This window comes from Melospiza melodia, chromosome 6 (assembly GCF_035770615.1).
Source record: "Melospiza melodia melodia isolate bMelMel2 chromosome 6, bMelMel2.pri, whole genome shotgun sequence".
Taxonomy (NCBI): Eukaryota; Metazoa; Chordata; class Aves; order Passeriformes; family Passerellidae; genus Melospiza; species Melospiza melodia.
The window spans coordinates 69,882,237-69,902,711 of record NC_086199.1 but is presented as its reverse complement, the minus strand read 5'-3'; the positions used below and the strand labels follow the sequence as shown (position 1 = coordinate 69,902,711).

At 46.1% G+C, this 20,475-nt stretch overlaps 2 protein-coding genes across 8 annotated transcripts in view; one reads left to right on the top strand and one right to left on the bottom strand.

Annotated features, from left to right (window-relative positions):
- Positions 1–18: 18 nt before the first annotated feature.
- On the bottom strand, positions 19–9,194 carry ACP2 (acid phosphatase 2, lysosomal). Its single transcript, XM_063158940.1, has 11 exons — positions 9,099–9,194; positions 8,915–9,010; positions 8,752–8,838; positions 6,230–6,382; positions 5,792–5,890; positions 5,547–5,636; positions 3,164–3,296; positions 3,000–3,088; positions 2,283–2,389; positions 1,891–2,066; positions 19–1,808 (listed from the first exon to the last, which is right to left on the bottom strand). The coding sequence occupies exons 1-11, from the start codon at positions 9,192–9,194 to the stop codon at positions 1,672–1,674; spliced, it is 1,263 nt and encodes a 420-aa protein (XP_063015010.1). The 3' UTR covers positions 19–1,671.
- A 127-nt stretch (positions 9,195–9,321) lies between these two features.
- NR1H3 (nuclear receptor subfamily 1 group H member 3) overlaps positions 9,322–20,475 on the top strand; it is a 30,603-nt gene continuing 19,449 nt past the window's right edge. Inside the window, exon 1 of one of the 7 annotated variants that reach the window (XM_063158946.1) lies at positions 9,322–9,423. The gene's annotated coding sequence lies outside the window, so the exon portion shown is untranslated. Of the gene's footprint in view, positions 9,424–9,481; positions 9,506–10,628; positions 10,704–10,863; positions 10,912–11,048; positions 11,224–11,553; positions 11,717–15,955; positions 16,006–20,475 lie in introns of those variants that run through there. The other 6 variants (XM_063158943.1, XM_063158947.1, XM_063158948.1 and 3 more) reach the window with 6 other exon arrangements.

Genomic DNA, 20,475 nt, shown 5'->3' with positions numbered 1-20,475 from the left:
TAGAGAAGAGGAGAAGAGTTCAGTGAGAAATTGATTTTAATAATGAAATGTATTGGAACAAGTACAGAAAGTCATTCACAGTCAAAATGTCTAAATCATCATAAAAATCTTTTCTGTGTATGTGCAAAATTTGGTGCCTTCAAAATAACAGGTCTGGTCCTTCTAAATGTACTTTCTATTACCTCTTTCTTGTGCCTGTTCTCACAGGCAGTAGCTTTTTCTTTATGACTGTCTTGCTGTGCAGGAGACCTAGTCTGTATCTTCAGAGGACAAAAAGGTGAGGAAGATGCTGAGAACAGCAAGCTGCTTCTGCTGATTTAGGGTTCCCATGCTGGCAGATGCTGATTACGGTGTGGAGAAAAGTCCCCATGGTACTCCTTAGGGGGAACAAAAGGAAATGTTTGTAACCTAAGAACTGGCTTCTGCATCCAAGAGGGGAAGGGAACTGCACCAGAAAGGGAAGTAAAAGTAGGAAGTGAATGTGCAGTTTCACCACGTGAAGAGCCTGTGCTTCTGGTGCCTGCTGCAGTCTCTTATTTTCTGCCAAAAACTACAAGGCAGGTAGTGAGCACTTGATGTGAAGGTCTCTGCAGCAGCTGCAGTGTGCAGAGAGCCCAGGCTGGAGAAAGAATCACACTTTGGACAAAATGCCCAAGTGTGTCAAATAAATTGGCCTGCCAATTCTGATCCTTAATATTTGTTGTATATCCAGTAGAGAAGATAGGAAGAAAAACTACAGAACTTGGCATTTAATCTAGTCTTAGGTAAACAGCTCTGCTACATCTCTTAATTACAGCATAAAAACATTCTGCTAGTAAAGTATATTCCTTGGGCTGAAATCTGGACTGCCTGGAGTACTGGGTACTCCCTTTAATAGGTCCTTGAAGTTCACATGTGGGAAGTAAAATTTAAACTTGGGATCTTTAGACAGAAACCAAATTTCTTATCTAGAGGGACTTTCCTTTCTAGAGCAACATTGCACAAGAAATTGAGTGTGGGTTTGCTTCAGTCACAGGAATTGCTCTCTCTCATGAGAGAGCCTTTTTGGGTTTACTCTCAATTCTACTCTGATTCTACCAGTTGCCAGCAGCAACTACTTGACAGCAACCTCAAGAAACACTTTACATTTCTTCCATCATCTGCAGAAGTTCCCTCTGCAAGGACAGTAGATGAGTCTTGGTGCATTGTTGGTGAGCTGTACCCTCAGCTCAAGTTCAGCCTTTCTACCATCAGCAGCTCTGTGATGTGAGGGAAAAGCACTCAAAGTGGGTTGACCCTGAAGAGAAATGCAACTGGATGTGGCAGCTGCTGCACGCCCAAGCTTCTCTGCCACAGTCATGGTGAGTGGTAACGTTTACAGTCACTTGAAAGGAGGAAAACTTGAAACTGGCCATGTTGGGAACCCCAGACTGGGTAAGCTGTATGAGGACCAGAGCACCACAGAGTATATTGGCTTCAAAGTTAAGGTGTCATTTCCTTAGAGTAGCTCAGTTCTTTTTCTCAGTTATTTCTAAAGGATGTCACCTTTAGAAAGTATCTAGAAATCAAGTCCAGTTCTGTTCTGGGAAGTAAAGGCCAAAATAGAAGAATGCTGAGTAACTGAAGGTGCCCAATCATCCTTAGGGGCAACACAGCTCCTTCCTACTGCCTGGGAAGGAGCTGAAGCAACTGTCAGGCCTGCTCTTCTCCTTCGTTGGAGACGTGCCGGTAGCCAAGGGGCTGAGACTGTATGCGAAAGAGTACAGTCAAGAGGAGAACAATAAGGAGAAGGAGAATGGATCCACACACAGCCAAACCCACAAAGAGTTCTGTAAGGGAGAAAATAAGTGGTCAGCATGGTATCATCCAGACTTTCCCCTTCTGCCACACTCTGATCAAGCCTGGGCTCACCTGTGTCATGCATGCTGCTTGATACCTTGCATTCCTGCTCCCAGTCCTGGGGCACAACAGGATCTGTGAGTTCCAAGAATCTTTGCAATGGGCATTTATGCTGACAGCCAGGGATTGTCAGTGGGAAGGGTTCCTTCCCACTCTCATTCCGGTAAAACATCTCCACGGAGAAGTTACTGAAAACGAAACAGAGCAAGGTTTTTTTTTTTCTCTAGTTGAAGTCATCCCTTCCCAAAAACTAAGTGTGTACACCCTTTCCTTTATTCTGGTGGTAAGTTTTCCTCATGAGTCTTCTACTAGGAGCAAGATTGCATGCCCCAGGAGTGGAGTCTAGCCTAGGTGTCTAACCCTCAAGGTGAAATCACAGCAGATGTCTTTACTGCAGCCCTCACCCATCATCCTCTTGGTACAGTTCAAATAAATGACATGAGGCGTATGGTGCTTGGATCTTGTTGTAGACATCTAGAGCCGTCTGCAGTGCCACAAGTGTGGTGTCATGCTGAGAAAGAGGGAAAAAAACCAAATCAGTCACCCTTAGGGATGTGTCAGGGCAGCTCAGACCATACTAGTAATGGAGAAGGCAGTGCAGAGGGGACGTCACCTTTGTAACTTCCATCTGGAAATGGGAGAGGAACTGTACTGCTAGAACAGTAGTGTGTGATGGTGCCAGAGAAGGGGAGGAAGTGAAACAGCCATATATATACTGCACTGTTTTTCTGAGAATCAATCTCTAGAGAGCAATTTGGAAGAAATGCTTGGCCTTTCAGGCAGTATGCTGCTGGAAAGGAGACAACTGTATGCACACTTCTGAAACATCATATTTGAGTAGCATCAACCCATCTAGCAAATAAAGAGTGTCTCCTTAAAGTTTGCCAGTCTTGTTCATGAGCCTGAGCTAACAGGAATAAGGACACATTGGGAATTTTCCTCAGGGATCCCAGAAGAATGATGCCAAATACTGCATCTCTCACCCAGTCAGTGGCAAAGATGCATGTCCTGATCACTGCACAGGGCTGTAGGGAAGCTAGAAAGGGTTAAAACTATCACCAAACCCCAATCCCCTGTAGGCAGGAGGAGATGGCTAAAAGCCAGCCCCAGCTTTAACTTACTGCTGAATAGACAAGTAGTTTTAGGTTCTGATGGGCAGAAGCATTTGCTGCTTTGGTTAGATTTTTCCTTATGTGATCCAGCAGGACTCCTGAGGAATGAGAACAGCTGGTAAGAGGCAAAAGCCAGACAGAGCAGCACAAGGCTCCCTCCCTGGTGCACTCACCGCCTTGCAGACGAGCTTTTTCTACCCGATTGTGGATCCCAAACAGAAATTCAAAACCAAAGTCTTTTAGTTCCTTCAAGTGAGTCATGACTTCTGGAGTCACCCATCCAGGCAAATCCATTTTATGTGCTTGCTAGAAAGAGAAACAACATTCATATGCAGGTAGCACAGGTCACAGATTAAACAGAGAAGGGGAGGGTGTCTAGAGACCTGCCCATACTGCTGCTACTTTCCTACACTATTTTAAATATGCAATATAATATGCCCCTTTCCTATTTGTGCTTCTGACCTCACATTGCTATGCTGGATACAAAGAATATATGTAGGTTTTGGTGTTATTCCAGAAAATAGTAATGAGAAGAATAAAGATTGCAACCTAAGAGCTACATTTCTGTGAAAGCACAGCTGGAATGCAAGGTTATGTTGTAATTGATACAATAATCTTAGGGCATTAACTTTATATGTGGCTAATTCTGCCCTGCAGATTGCATGCAGTCAAAGAAAAAAAACAGATAAGTGAGTGAACACAAACTCAGGGTTTCTGGTGTAGCTGCACCTGTTTCCCTGGAGGCTCTGAGGACCACTGAAAGACACTAGACAAAGTTAGCAAGTGCTCTGTGGACAGAACAGTGGGATGCACCACTGAAAAGGCCGTGTACTCAAACCCAGGAGCCCGAGAACTGGGAACCAAGAGAAGAACTTGCTTTGCAGCCAACCCATTACATGAAAGGATTAGCTGTAATGGCAGAGAAACAGCAGTTGTGGTTTCCCAGCATTAATGAGAACAATTTTCTTTGCTGCATCCCATTGGATTTCCGGAAGTTAAGGAGGCTGAATATCCTTAAGGGCACATTCTGTCTGAGTGGTTCAGAGAAATTTCATCAGCAGCTTGGATATTTAGTTAGTTCTTCATTAATTTACAAAGAGAATCACCGGTAAGTTCAGCTATTTCTTGGACTTTTTTATTGTCTCCATCCAGATAGCAGAATGACTCTACTGGCAGAGGTGAGAAAAACAATCCTCTTCAGGGCACATTTTGCATGACTTACTAAAAAGGAGGAAGACCAAAGAAGCTGAAAAAACCAATCAGCCTGAGGGTACAGTTCTGAGTGAGAAACACTCTTTCCTTAACAACATTCTGGTTTTGCTTTGGGACTGTGGGCTGTTCTCAAAGTTCTTGGGGATTATACTGGTTGTCACCTGGCCTTCCAGGCCCAATCTGCAAGCTCATTAAGTGACTCTTGAAAATGAAGATCTGAAATTCCTGATCTCTCTGATCAAAGGATATTTTTTACCAATACATGTTGATTCACTGTGATTGTTACAAGATAGGAGATGAGATTTGTGATACAAAGGGCAGATTCACATAGGACAATGCAGCTTTGGACTGGAATATTCTCAGCTTGTAGCAACCCAAGCTGCTACTTTACATAGAAAAGTGCAATTCCCTGCTGATTTATTTTTTACACCCCCAAAATAGTGCACATCACTGTATACCACTGCCAGCAAGCGAAGCAGTCTTGCACACTCATAGAATTAGTGTGACACAGTGTCAAAATGCTTTGGTTTACTGTGTCCATAATCCAATAATTCACTAGTTTGACATGAAAGATCATGCTGTACAGTTATACACCGAGAAACTTGTGTGTAACAACTTTAAGTATCCTGGATATGTGACCTTTAGTTTAGTGTTACCACAGCACAGCTAACCCAATTTCTGATTTTGTTCAAGTCTTCATGAGATGTGTTTTCAACAGAAATCAACTCAAATACTGAGTTTGGTGCCCGCATCCCAAATGGTAAAGGGTAACATCTGTCTCTAGAGTCTTTCTCTGACAAAGGAAAATATGTCAAAAACAGATGTGAGTAAACCCTGCTTAACTTAGGATAGCATTATTTTCTTTTAGATATGGCATTAAAATAAGCACAGAAAGAGAAGTGATTGATTTAAAAAACCAGAGAGGTAGAGGTATCACCAGCAATAGTCCTAATTAACGTCCCAACTTAAATAATAAATTTAATGTTTCTTCATTTTGCAGAGATCTCACTTCTACTGTATTTGACTTAGGCTTGTCAACAGACAATCTAAAGATTTCAGATTGCAGTCATTTTCTAGCGACTTTCAAGAAAGGTAGGGCTTTTTCTGACTCTGGCATGATACATATCTGAGCTACAGAGTGGGAGGTTTTATAGGGTGCAAAAACACATAATTCTTGGCACATGCCTCTAGTGAGTGGGAGCTGTTATTATTCTGAAATTAGAACATTACTTCTAATTGCAGGGTGAAAAGTTGTTTCATGGGATTTTGTAAAATAATTTCCACCAAATCCAGTGAATCCTAAAGACCAGATTCCAGTGGGTGTAAGATGATGGCCAGACTTACTTCACAGAACAGTGTGTCATACACACTCCATATACTCTCGAGAGAGATATCCCGGATCCCAGTCTCCTTTGCCACCATCTCCAGGAATTGCTGTAGGTTGGACAAAAGAGAAAAGGTCTTCAATTTTCTAATCTCATACTGTATTATATGCACTGGTATCCCTTCCCTTTTCTCAGAGCTCTGATTATACAGAGGTGATAGCTACAAGCCTAGAACCACCTTATCTCACATAAACAATCACTTACCCAATTCTCTTTGGTCTTATTTATGTATTCTGCTGAGTGCCGTGTTTCAGTCTGTAGCTGTTCATACCGTGGACAAGGGGTCAAAGGGAACTTCAGTAGCTGGGCAGAGACAAGAGCAGCCAGGTCACCAAGAATGCTGGAGTACAGAATTTGCAGTAAACATGCACAGCTGTAATGAAACCCTGACTGCATCTATAAAAAGCCTCAAGTACTGCCTGCTGACATACTCCTGATCATGTGTGGTCTGCTCAGGTGTTGCACCTGACATTGTTGAGTGAACCCAGCCCCTGAATTCTCTCATCTTCTTCTGAAAATACGAAAACCTCTGCAAGGTAGGTCCCAGGAGAAGTTCAAGACAATCTGAATCAAGACTATAGCAAATATTTTTGGACACTACACTACTTGAGTAATCAATACATGTCTTTGAGATGAACTTACCCTTTCGTCAGACTCAGGGACTGTGTGCACAGGGATAGGCTGCCAGGAGATGTTAGGGTTGAACATCTCTTGTCCTCCTGGAGGATAGAGGCCTGCCAGATTGGCCTCTGCACTCATCAGTGTCCGATCACAGTCTGTGCTGCGGATGAAGATCTGCCAGGACAGGGACAGTGCACCATTACTAATGCTCCTGCAAGTGGTGATGCTCAGGCACAGCATGATGCACTCGCCCAGGAACACTGCCAAGTGCCCTGCAGCTGCTCACGGACAACAGGGGAACAGGAGTCAAAGGGACTGAGCCTGCTGATGTTGGCCTGGACAAAACTGTACGGACACACACAGACAATCTGCTAATACTGGAGCTGTCTGGTCTGGATCAATGGGATACCCAGGTGCAGTATGCAGAGGTTAGAGACAGAAAGAAATCTGAGTCTGAGGAAGGTTCAGAGATGAGGAAGACAAAGATGCAGAAAACTATGGCTACAGATAGGAAATGTGATATATTTGCAGAGCAGGACTGAGGCAAACTCCTGCATTCTGCTGTCAGTTCTAGGAATGACTGACTGTGCTCAGGAAAAGAAACGGCTTCTTCAACCCCCAGTTTTTCCATCTGAGAAAAAAAGACAAAAGTGATCTGACTAAGAGGAGAGTAAACAAAAACAGGGAGGGCTGGGATTTTATCTGATCATTGTGGGCTCTTGGGATTAATGGGCCAAGACTTGACCATTCTAGAGCTCAGAAGAGAGAGTTCTGAGCCAGAAAAAAGGAGAAATGAGAAAAATACAGCAATGTTCAGAAGGTCAACATGGCAAAACTTTAGTATTCTGGAATCTGTGTACTGAAAACAGTTAAGGGGAAATAGAGAAACCAGTGATAAAATAAGAGGACCAACAGGAAATCATAAACGAACATCCCAGGAAACAGCATGTTTGATCCGAAACAAGAACAAAAAGCCTGAAGAATGAAATATAATGTAAAGATAGCGATTTTTTAAAGTGTTAGGACAGAATCATAAAATATATACACACTCTTCACACTCTCATGTGAAGTGTGACCTCAGAAACTTTACAGTCACAAGAAAAAAACCCAACTGGTCTTTTCTCTGACATCACTGTCTTTGTTTTACCTCTTAACAGTGGCTTGAAAAAACTGACCCTGTACTCATTAGACAGGTTTGCTTTTATCCTTAGTAAGATATGAGATATTTTAAAAGATAAGGACTTAATTCTAGAAGTATCATAAAAACCCCAAGCAATTAAGCCCTGAGTGTACATGCTTTCTTCAGCACCTTTTGCCAGGCTCCAGCTTGTCGCTGAGTCAGGTGACAGACAGTCATATGGTGTCACCCAGAGGCAACACTTCTTACAAGGGAGGTTGCTCAACTTGAGCAAGGGTTCAGGCTTGGTTAGCAGAACAGCTTTTGTTTGCACATCTTGGTTTGTTTTTCTTTCTCAAGCAAGAGAAGGAAAAGAGTTCCAACTTGCAGAAGGTGTATAAGAGTGAAGTATGTTTGGAAAGGAAATACTGAGGATAGTTAAAGGATCTCTGTTTGAGACAATGCTGGAAGTTTTGTTGATGAAGTAAATGTCAAAGAAGGGCTGTAATCTTAACTGTGACAAGCTGGGTTCTTACTGGGAAGCCCTAGAAGGGGGGAAACAAGGAAAAGTGTATGGGGATTCTTAGTTTGCCCCCTCTGTACTATCAGCTAATTGAGCTCAGATAAAATAACTGAAGTGGTGCAGAGCCTGTAGTGGGACAAGAGGTCTTGGCTGCCTGCTGTCCATCTGAACCAGCCTCTCATCTGGACACCTGTTCATGTTTCAATTGACTCAGTACCAGTTGATTATTAGTAGAGGTACTTGGGAGGATTTTTTATTTCCTTACTTTTTTTAATCTTTTATAATTTTGTCTGCGCTTAGTACATGGTTCCACAAGGGCTCTGTGACTTTTTCCAAAAGAAACCTACCAGTTTCTCAAGAACTATTATTAAGTGTGAGGACATCCTAATGAGAGAGAGGGGAATGAATAGCTCTGGGCAAGTGTCAATACTTTACAGCTGAAAGGAAATGAGAAGGTCATTGCTGGCCAGTAACTACTACTAACACCTACAGGCTCTGGTAAGACTGTACCTCAAGTGCACTGGGGAGGGCAGGGCCAACACGGGCTGCATTCTTGTGAGCTGTTGTAACAGTTAAAGAAAATCTCATAAGCTCGAGTAAGAAACAAATACCAGCTACGACAAACATTGCTGTTTAGTTCCCTGAACTTCAGAGTGAGCGGCTCGAACAGTCCCACAACTCTGGTTGGATTTGCCTTCGTACCCCGCGGCCAGACTCAGCACAGAGCCTGGGCCCTTCTTCTTCCTCTTGCAGTGGGAACGGGCTAAGGAACGAAAGTACTTGGAGACGAGTCCCGGCGCCGGCGTTTCCTTTCCCAAAGGAGCCACCCAGCCCGCGCGGCGCCCCGGGCCCACCGTGGGGCGGCCGAGAGCGCCGCTCCCCGAGCCGGGGACTGGCACTGACCTCCTGCCGCCGGTACGTGTCGCTGAGGAAGTCGCGGTAGCGCCGCCGCAGGGCCTGGCCCAGCTCCCACTGCTGCCGCATCCCCACCTGCAACGGCACCGGGCGTCACCGGCGGTCCGGACCCCGGCCCGGCCCCCGCCGCCCGCTCCGCCTCGCACCGCACCTGCGTGAGCTGCCCGAATCCCTGGGGCCAGGCGCTCTCCTGGTACGGGTCCCGCGGGAAGGCCTTGATGGGCGAGCGGTCTCCGTGCCGGTACACCTGCGGGCGGCACCGCGTCACCCCGGCCCGGCCCGGCCATCCCGGCCCGGCTCGGCCCGGCACCCCCGTGTCCCCCCGTCCCCCTCACCAGCGTCACGAAGCGGAGGCTGCGGGCCCGGGCGGGCGGCGGCTGCAGGCACAGCGCCAGGAGCAGCAGGACGGCGCCGCCCCACCCGCCCGCCATGGCGCTCGCACACCGCCCGGAACCGAGCGCCGCCGGCCGCCGGCCCGCGCGGACGGCGTTTCGCAGCGCACAGCCCCGGCCGCGCTCCCGGTGCTGCGCCCGCCCCCGAGGAGGAGGATCCCGGCGGCGGGACAGCCCCGCTCAGCCCCCTGAGCGTCGGGCTCGCCGGGCCGGCGGCGCTGAGTTCTGCTGTCAGCCCTGCGGGGGCTTCGTCCTGGGCTGCAGCTCGGTAGGAGCGGCGGGAATGAAGGCGGTGTCACCCCCGCCGCAGCTTCGCTCTAGGACGCGAGTTTTCGCAGTGCTCTGACGCCGTGCGTGTGCTCCTGGGTAAACTCGTGGGCAGAAGTAGGGAAGGCGGCCTGGCGCGCACTGCCCGGCAGCCGCGGCTCGCGAATCGTCGCATCCCTCCGGTCAGCCTGAGGATGCCCGTGTGAAATGGAAAGCTGCTGCTGCTCCTTGGCAAAGAGGCTGGCCAGCGTTGGTAGCTTTTGCCCAGTTTTCGTTGTTCTTTACGAGACTTGGTCGAATTAGACGTGTGTGAGATGAAACCCGGCTTCTGCTGCCGCCTGTGCAACCACTAGATCGTTGGTCGAGGATCTCGTAGGTGCCGTGTAGAGGGAAAAATCATAGGCAGTTAAACGAATTTACTGCTACTTAGTGCTTGCCTGCACGCAGGAGTGTATAGAGGGCGGTGAATGAAGTTCTCAGCTTTCTTTTTTAAGGAAAAAAGGAAACATGGCTCTCGCTTTTGCAAAGAAGTCTTGGAGTCATGAAGCACAGCGGCTCATAACGCAGTTCTTTGGTACCTGTTTATTTGCTTAAAACTTTCCGTAGTTCGCAGCGTTAGAAAGTTGTGTGTAAGGTCCCAGCGAGGGTGCCAATTGTTTGTGAAGCAGGGGGGTTATTTCAGGGCAGGGTTGGTGCAATACACGAGGCTCAGCTGGACGGAGTGACGTGTTTAATTTGCTCATGCTCGAATGCTTAGTGAATTTAAACTGAATTCTATTTCCTATCGCTAGGACAGCACGAAGCCGCGTTCTTTTTTTTTTTATTCTGTTTGCCCATACGGCACCACTGAGGAAGTTCTTGGCGAATGCTGGAAGGAAAAGGTTCTCTGCGGAGGGGGAACGCGCGCTGTTCCTGCGGCACCTGCTTTGGGATAGTTCTGTTGTTGCAGCTGGTTTTGCTCCGCTGCTGCGGGCTGAGCTGAGGGCGGGCGGGCGCGGCGCGGCGCGGGAGGGGCTCCGGGCCCCCGTGCGGTCCCACGGCCCGGGAATCACCCGCGCCCGGAGCCTTCGCGTCCCGCGGGAGCCGCGGGGGCGGAGCGGGGCGGGCGGCGCCTGCACGTGACCCGGGCCCGCGTGACATCACGGCAGCTCCGCCGCGGCGCCGGGAAGAGCGCCGGGAGCAGCGCCGGGCCGGGCCGGGCCGCCCCTCCCGCCCGCGGCTCGGGCACCTGCGCCACGGGGGGCGGCGGCCGCGCATCGCCGGGAGCCGCGGCCCGCGCCGGTAACTTTTCGCGCTGGCTCTGGGGGCGGCGGCGTCTCCTCCTCGCCGCCCGCGGGGCCGTGACTCACGGCGCGGGACGTGGACGCGCTGTCCCGCCCCGCGGCCTGCGCCGGCCCGAGCGCCGCAGCGTTCCCTGCGACCCAGAGCCGGCGGCGCAGCGCCGCCCGCGTCCTGCTGCAGGCCGGGCCGGGCCCGGCGGCGCTGGAAGGTGCTGGAAGGACGGGGGACGGCGGCGGCCCATCCCGCTGAGGCACCCGTGGTCTGGTGGGGTGCGGGCCCGGCGGACGGGAGGGAAGGGGTCGCTCTCTCGGCCTGGGTCCGGAGCGCCGGCCATAATGCGCGGTGTCTCCCGGCGGGGACTGAGCGGTCGCGCTGTCGGAGAGAGTCCCTTTGCTGAGGGGGTCGGAGACGTCTGGGGAGCGGTGTCACTTTCTCGTGGCTGCTGTCGTGCGTCTGAAGAGCCCGGGTTTCTGTCTGCTGTCTCCGGACGTGCTGTCAGGAGATGTTTACTTGCTTTGTGGTAACTTGTTAGCTTTCCACTCTGCTCAGCTTGAAGTTCTCTGTGTCATTCACCTGTTGCATCCTGTCAACCCAGGTCGCGAGTTTTCTAGGACAGAAACTTGTCTGTACGGCTGTTAGTTTGCATGGTGCTGTTGAAAGGTAACTTTGCTTACATTAGTGGTTACTCTTCATTGTGCTGTTTCCCTGACGCTTATGCTGCTGAAGTCCACAGATCTGTCAAGACGGGATTTCGTTATGGGCTGGAAGCAAACTTTGGATCACTGGTGAAAGAGAAATGCTCTGTCTTCTTAAAATTCTTTCCCTTCTTTTCTTTTTCCTAAAGGGGCAGCTGGGCTCTTCCTTGCAAGGCTTTTTTTGAGGGAGTCTCCAACACTGAGTCACGTTTCTGACTAACAGTTTGGATCACTGCGTGTCAGACAGTTTCTGGCTATGACTGCAGGTTATGTTTGTCTGTAGGGAAGAGTCCTCTTGGATCTGCTTCGTGTTCCAAGGTACATGGAGTTGATCTGCTGTTCCTGACTGTCAGAGAGAGGGCTATACCTGAGCACAGACAAAAGAAAACAGAAAGCCTGTTTTTTATTTCCTTTACTGGGTGATGGGACTTGATTTTTTAATTGAGTCTGAATCAAGACATAACCGCCTTGCTGAAGTAGAAAAACATTCCTTATATTTTAACTATAGAAACAAAAACTGTTTGAAAAGTTCAGCCAGTTGTTGCTGAGCTCTACCCTTCTATCATTTAGGTTGTAGAAGGAAGGGATTGGATGTGGTACACATTGTGCAAGGACCAGGTGGAGATTGGCCTTGGTACACTTCTTTGTCACTGCACCTGTGGCATTTTGACCAGAAGATACCGCTGCTGCAAGGCTTGTAAGGGCTGACAGGCTGTGTGGCTTCCTGCTGTGACCCCTTCTCGGAATCTAGCACTTGCAGTGATACTTTCTCATACATGAATATGCCCATGCATTCTTTTTCATACAGGAAGGCCAGCATTTGCAGGAGAAAAACCAGGGTGAAAATATTTAACAACTTTCTCCCAGACCCCCAAAATAAAAGGTGGAGGGAATAAACCTAAACCAGCCTGAGGGAGGACAGAAAATGGGTCATTTTGGAGCTGCATGGGAGTTCCGTAGCTGCCAGAGGAAAGTTGCAGCTATTCGTGTTGTGAAGGGATGCAGGGAGAAGTACCACAGCAGGATCTATGTCTATATAAATTGCCTAATCTAAAAAAATACGGACAGGAAACTTTATCACAGAATTAGTGTGTCCTGGCTGCGTGCCTGGGGTTGCTCTCGCTTGCTGTTTCCAGTTACTGCTGCTGCAGCTCCCTGTGCCTTGTCAGCATGTTTTCCTTACCAGCTGGCTGTGCAGGGAGGCAGGGGGAGGCTATGCAGGACTGGCGTGCAGCCCTACAAATACAGAGCAGGAGTTTGCTGCCTTGTCCCTGTCTTACACCTGCAGGAAGAGTCGTGTTTCCACTGTGGTAAAGTGCATTTGATTGCTATGACTCTCTTTTCCTTTCTCTTGGGTTGCTCCTCGCAACTCGGCACGCTTGTTCTGAGGCAAACAGAAGGAATGTTGCTGTTTGAATGTTAGCTCAAGTGGTGATGGTCTCACATCTTGGAAGTATGTCTCTTGTAATTAGATCTGGCCTGTGATTGTATGGCTGTCAAGACTGACAGTTTTCAAAATTGCAAGTTTTGAATTTAAAAATCTTTAACTCTTGCTGTTTTTCAGAAGTTGTGATTCCATCTGTCTAAGGAAGAGTATAGAATATAATGTGCTTTGTCGTGGGTGCATTGGAGGATGATCCTGCTTTCTGCTCGGGAAGCAGCTGCTGTGAAAGTCTCATTGTTGCAGATGTGTGGGTCTTTGCATGTTGAATAGGAAAGCTTATCAGATTGTTTGTCATTCTCCCTCTTTTCCCTCCCCCACCAAGTAATGAGATTCACGCACCTGACAGCCTTGGAGAAAAGTCAGTCTTCCAGAACTGTCATAGGTGTTCCTGCCCATTGCTGTGGGACTTGAACCTGCCTGATTTTTTAGGTCCATTCGAAACCATTTCATGATTCTGTACAAAGAAACCTTGTTTCATTGGGGGAGAATGTTCTGCTGATCTTCTGTAGGATGTGTTGACTCGTTTTTCTTACAGCATAATAACTCAGGAAGGCAGAGTCACATTCTCTTGGCTGTGGAAACTGTCTTGGTGTGAAGGAACTTAATCTTAGGAGGGAATTCAGGGGAGTGCTTCCTTCTGATAGGTACAGGTCTGCATTAAGGCTTATGAACAGCTTGAACTTGGTCATTAGATCATACTTCTGCCAATATACAAGTACTGTTTGACTTAACATTTTCGTTGTAGTTATTTCAGGTTTGAGAGATGTGTTTAATATTGTTAAATGAAAAGAGGCTGTCCATGTTCAGTCAGACCTTAAAAATATATCAGTTAGAAATGGAACAATGGCTTCCTTTAGCATTCCTGTGTCAATTTTGTTCTGTGACTTCCTGTGACCAAATACTTTTTTTCCCATATTTGGAACATAGACAGATTTCTTTCTTGTGTTCTCGCTGAAAGGGAGACACCCCTAAAGCTAGTGTAACTTGTACTTTTATATTTAGAGATCTCAAAACTAGATTTCCTGTAAAGCAAAATTACTTGCTTAATGAAGTGTCAAAAAGAAAATTTTACAGTGATTTACATAATTTTGATGTAATATTATAAACCACTTTGAAGTATGCACTGACAAACTCTTAACAATCTTATTTGGGGAGGACAAAGGTTAACTAAGGTAGTGCACAGAGGAGAGCAGAGCGTTGCAGATCTTCCCAGTAGGTTTAAGGAGGGGAAAAAATGAATGTTTATTTAGTGGGAAGTCGGTGAAGAAATGAAGAGAAAATGTTAGAGAATGAGAAATCTAATGCTTGTTTTGAGCAGACCGAAACTAGTGCCTATAAGGATTAAGTAGGAGAACTATCTTGTGGGATGTGAGAATTGAAGCAATTTAAAAGCCATGTTGCAGAGTCAGGTTATATTGTGTACTCATAGAAACCTCTCTGAGATGTAAATAGGGTGTTAGGTGAGTATCAGACTGATTGCTAAAGCACATGACTGACAAGAGAGTAGGTGTCTCCTGGCATATAAGACTTTCTGGTTTGTTTTAAGATTTAAAAAATATTGGCAAATATGCTCACAAAATTTCTTGAAACCAATAGTGCATGGAAGCCTATCCTCTCCCCCTCCAGGGATCGGGACAGGGTTGGCCCACTGGTCCTCCTGCAGCTGTGAGGCAAACGAGGTCGATTGGTTCAAATCAAGGCTTCCCACTTGCTGATAGAAATCATGATTAAAGTTCGTGATTTAAATAATTCATTTAAAGTTTGTTTTGCGTTTGGTAATTTCTTAAAAGGCAGCTTTAGTCTAATCAGTTAGGCTCATCTAGTACTGCTTCTTGCCAAACAGGACGATACAGTGTATCTGCATACATCTGTTTATGCTGTTATATCACAGAAAATGTTTACATTACAAAATGGCCAGTTGTAATTACTGGGTGAATTTCTTTCCTCATGAATTGTACAAAACTGCGTTTGAATAAAAAGGTCAAATCAAATAGGCACTTTTTTATGCTTATGCTATAATCACACAAATAATGTGCTGGATACATAAGAGAAAATATCCTTGCTGGAATGTGCTATTAAATAATAGGAATTCTATCAGGGTAGTGTTATCTGTACTTAACAGAATGAGCTGGTTAGTTTTGGTAATTGTCTCTTTCCAGATCTTAGAATGAGCATTACTCATCTTTCCTTGTCTTGTTTTCACTTGGAGATTGTTAGAGAGAAGTACCTTCCACCCATTTTATACTGCCTGCACCACCTTTGTGTGAACTGAACTAATTTAATAAGTGAATTGAAGAAACTAATCTCTCTGCCTTTTTAAGAAAGAATTGTTGTGTACTGACTCTGCATGACTTTCTGGAGTTTAGAGTTAGACTTTTTAAACATTCTCCAGTAGCCATGTCCTGCTTGAATAGGGCCTGCGTGTGTTTAAATTGTTGTTTTAGATTTCGTCATAATTTGCCATTGACTTAGAAAATAAATTAACAAGTGTAATCTTGAAAACTGTGTGTAAAACCAACTCAAAGTAAAATGTTTAGAATTTAAGTATTCTCATCTAGAGCTCTTATGAAATGAGGGTGAACAGGTAGGCTTCTGTAACAGCTCTGTAGTATGTCTTGGTTGCTACAGACATACCTGCAGAAATGTGCCAGCCCCCAAAGGACTCCTCATGCCTTGCCAGAGATTTTTGCTGGAGACCTCACAGCCAGAGAGGTCCCTGTAGTGGCACTTTGCACGTCTGCCAGCAGAAGCTCACATGCAGCTTTGTGTGGGCACATGAGCTTGCACTGCACAGCCTTTGGGACTCGCTGCTGTGGTGCATGCCGTGACATGCAGGCACACATGCACACTCAGAGTCCTGTGGGCAGCCCTCAGCAGCGTGCGTTGGCTTGCATGAGAAGTGCCACCGAGGCAGGGCAGCTGAGCTCAGCCAGCTGCAAGCTTCAAGAGTGCAGGAGAGGCTGTCACCTGGCCCTCAAAAACGACTTTGTGATTCCAGTCTTCTGATTGACTGCTTCCCACCTTTGGCCGTTGTGTGCCAAGGAAAGAAATAATATGTTGATTTCTGTGAAAGGGTTAGGAAGAAGTTCAAAAGGTGGCTTTTGTGTTTGCAGCTGGTGAGATGGACATTCTCAGGCATCTGCATTTCTGGACAGGAACCCAGGTAAGGATATGATAAGTAAGGATGTGATTTAAGGTCCGTATAGCATCAGGACAGGCAAGGTTGCACTATTGCGCCTTCAAGGAAGGTGTCAGAACCCCTTCCTTAGCAAAAGAAGAGGGAACTTCTGTTGTGAGGAGTGTTTTAAAATGAGAAATAAAAATTTAAAATGTAAGATACAGAATAACTACAGATCATACAAGGTAGCCTCTGTTATCAGTATGTGTCTGAAAAGCAGGGACATAACTTGCTGGCCTGGATGAGACTGAAGAAAAATTTTTCCTTGGTCTGCAGAAAGCTCCCAAGCTGCTGTTTGTTCCTGTAGAAATTGAACAGGTTGGAGAAAGGAGAAGCCTTTGCCTGAAGAAAACGTTAATTTTCTCCCTATCGGTTGTACTTGGAGGGCATTTTCTAAAGAGCTGCTTTTAAGCTGCTGACTAGGAGTGAGGGTTGAAGAAAAAAAACAAGAAGAGACTGCAGATTTTTTTCTCCCTTGTTTCAGTATCATCTTCCACTGCTACTCCCTGATACTTGCTCTGGGTGGTGCCTTTAGCAGTGTCCCAGAATCAGTGGACCATCCACACCCTTCTTCCTTGACACAAGGATCAAAATAAGAAATGGAGCCACTTGTTGGCTTAGTCCCATTGCCTGCTCCCACACACTTGTACACATGCTGCAATTTGCAGCCTTGATCATAGATTTACACTTATTTCTGAAAAGTCAAGGTTATAGGAGTGCTCTGATAGGGTAACACATGCTGGCTTCCTGCAGACTCTGCAGGGGCATAGTCTTTGCAGGATTGCTGGCTTCTCATTTGTCCTTGGGTCCCGAGTGATGGCTCCCTTCTTGTGGCAGGGTTGTGCCAAAGTTGGGAAAAGACTGCAGTCCTTGCAGCAGGATGCTTGTGACAAACTCAGATGGTCTGATGGTTACCTTCTTTTGCATTTTTCTGTTCAAACCTTTGTGCAGACTTTCAGTCTGTTCTGAGCTGTTATTGGGGCAATAGGAAAACATTGGTCTGTTAGCACCTCTGGTTCTGTGTACCTTGGTAGGGCACTTTGTGCATGGATGAGGGTGAGGCCTCCTGAGCACTTGGAGACAACCTGTGAGCAGAGTGGGTGGCTCTGCTTTCCCATCTGGTGGGTGTGCCCGCAGCGCAGCCATTTCACTGGCTGGGATTTCAGCCGTGGATTCTGTCCGGCTCTGGACTGGTTTTGAGCTGAGTATTTGTGGTGATGTCAGGCAGTGTGAGAAGGGAACATGACTTGGCAGGACAAAGTCTGCAGAAAGTTCAGCTCCCCATTTGGCCAAAAGCCTCGAAGGCAATGAGATTGACATACACATTCTGCTACACAGCCTGTCACACGCCCTCTCACATGCTCCCTTCCTGTCACACAGATCTCTTTATCTCACTTTCAGACCTTTAACCCTTTCCTCCTAGCTTCTCCTTGGTGGGTTTATAAAACTCAGAGAAGTCCTCCTTCTTTTGTTGATACTGTACCTTGTAAGGGTTCAGTTGCAATGACCCCCAAAGCAGAAATAGCCTATGCAGGCCAGAATCCAGAAGAGTAGTCAAAAGCAGGGCAAGTTTACTTTGCAGCAAAGCTCTTAATAGTCCTTTATTCTGACCTGCCCCCCCCCCGCCAGTCTTCACTGTGTTTCTTGGCAGCTCTTCTGATCTCCTTCATTGCTGTGCTGCAGTTTTCTGGCTGATCTATGTTTGGATATGTACATCTGCAACCCTGCCTCTCTCCTCCTGCTCTTCTAAGAGCAGTATTACCAAAACCCAAAAAAATAAATCCCTGATGATGCTTGAGTTTGGAATAGACTACCAGTCAAGCTTACTCTGAAGCAGTTTAAAACTCTGTTACAGTATCCCTCTGATGTGTTCTTTGTATGGGTATTTCAGTAGTACTGTAATTTCTTTCTGACCTCTGTGCTACATCTAGGGATGATCCTTCTATGAATGGGAATTGGTGCTTTTCCCCTACTGCCCTGAAGGGAATCTTAATGAGTTTCCTGCCTGTTTTGCAATCCAGTACTGTATTTCTGGTTTGCCTGTGAGCATTAGTTTGTTTTGATTGGTGCTTTTGGATGGAATGGTGTTTGGATACAAAGTGTTATATAGAGACTTTATTAAGAGGTTCTTTCCCAGAAGCAATCTTGTATCAGTTATGGTGATGTGCAGTATGCTGATGGAAGTACTCCTGGGGTGGGAGGAAAGGAGGAAGTCAGTAAAATGAGCAAACAGTTGTACTGTAAGCAGCCTTCCCCTTCTGTTCTTTCCTCTTTTGCTTCTCTTCTTCATGTCCTCTAATTTCATAGCTGGTAGAGGATGGAGAGGACCAGTTTGAAAGAGAATGTAGTCTGGACAAGGGATAGGAGTTGAGAGCTTTTAAGTTCTGTTTTTGTTTATCTTTTTGGCTTTGCCATGATGTATGCTATGGCTTTATGTGTCTTTTGTCATCTTGTCATCCTGATAAAAGGGTGCAGCTGCTTATTTTTTGCTTTTGTCTGTCTTAGTAACTCAGTGCAGTTAGTGGACTGTGCCATGTTCCTGCTCAGAGGAGTCAACAGCAGTTTAAGTTTCTGTGTTGAAGAGATGCACTGAGACAGCCTGGGGAGCTGAGGAGATTTCCCTTGATAAAAAGTGCTTGGCTAGAATAGGCATGGATCATGAAATACTCTTCTCTTACTGCATAGTTGAGATGTAATAATTTTTTAAGGAAACAGATAAAAAAACCCCAGTATGTTGTGGTATTATTTATCACTACCATTTTCTATCTGCAGAAAAAAGGCCTGCAGTACTCTTTTCTAGACATAATCTTATTGGTCCTCTTATTCCTTATGGACTAGGTTTAGCCTTTTTCCCTGACGTTTCCACTACCAGGATGTTATTTTGGGTATTCTTTTTTTTGTTGTTCTTCTTTTTTTTTTTTTTTTTTTTTTTTTTAAGTTCTGATCTCTTGCTTCAGATTGGAAAGAGCATTGGGCTGATTTCTCAGATCTGCTGTGAATCAGACTCGTTTCCCTGAAGCTGGGCTATAACGTCTGCGAGACTGAGGGTCAGAAAGGAGGATGCATGGTAGAGTTTTTGTTCTGTAATATGGTGCTCCCAGAAAAGTCCACAATTTTTAAAGAGATAGACTTCTCTAATTTTCCCCACTCCCTTCCAATTTCTAGTCAAACCCCATTTAAAAAATCCAGCTTTTTGGACCTAGTTGGTTGTTTTCATTGCTTCTGATCTCGGCGACACTGTTACTTCTTGCCTCTTTTAAACTCTGTTCTCTGGGAGGACAAAGGAAGCCCTGGGTTATAAAACTGCTGCTTCAAAGAATGCCTGAGTGTTATGTTTTGCATAGCTATGTATAATTGTGCAGAGCAGGATATTGATGGCTGAATAAATATAGAGACGGCATCCAGAAAGAAACTGAGTCTGTGGTCCTGTTTTCCATGATGTCATGCAGTGACATTTATAAAGAAACAGAGGTGGTGGGGTCAGATTGCATTTTTGGCCTTCAAGTAGGATGTGATGAGCCATTGCTGCATGAAGGGTGTGTAAGAACTGGTCAGCAGCAGGATTAATGAGCTACAGACACCTCAACTTTAATTTTCCAAACTGAAGGGGGATTTTGTTAGCAGATCATTTTATAGTAAGAAGTTTTATTGGTTTATTGGTTGCTTGAACACTTTTTACATTTGGTTTTTTTTGTTGTTTTGGTGGTGTGTTTGGTTGTTGTTTTTTTTTTTGTTTGTTTGTTTGTTTTTTGGTTTTTTTGGGTTTTTTTTTTTTTGTGTTGTTGGTGATGTGTGTATCTGGTGTTGTGGTTAGAAATGTGAAGGAATGACACTATTAGCATTACAGGGACCCTAGAAAGAAAAACAGGCATGTAAACCAAAACCACTTTTGCATAGGTACATGTGCAAGGGGAAAGAAGACTTACTGCTAGGATAGGTACATTTGCTTGGAGAAATTGAGTGCTACTGGCAAAAGAATGTTGTTTCCAATTTAGAGTGAGTTTCCATAGGAAAAAATTGCTATTACAGTTGATGCTGACATTCTGCGGACAAGGACCCAGGCTGGATTTCCTCCCTTCTGCTTCCCCAGAAGCAGCACAGAGCTGCCCTTTGCTAGCGGGAGGGGGCAGCTGCTCTGAGTGTTTCATCCTCCTGGGAGGAGCACAGATGGAATTTTCCCTGTAGGAAGCCCTATCAGAGACTCAGTCATGCTTCCTGCCATCTGAAGGTCGGTGCTGATAGTGGTGTTGAGCTGTCAGTGAGCCGGAGCCGTGGCCAGGCCCAGGGGATTATTGCAGTTCAGCTACAAACAGCAAGTTCTGCTCATGTTCATCCCTGTGAGTGCTGCAGAAGTTGGTGTCCCTCTAAAGCAACTCTGCTTTGTCCCCTCTCCCTGTTGAGAAACTGGCTGCACAGCTCATCTGGCCAGACAGAACTGAGGAGGGATGGCTTGTC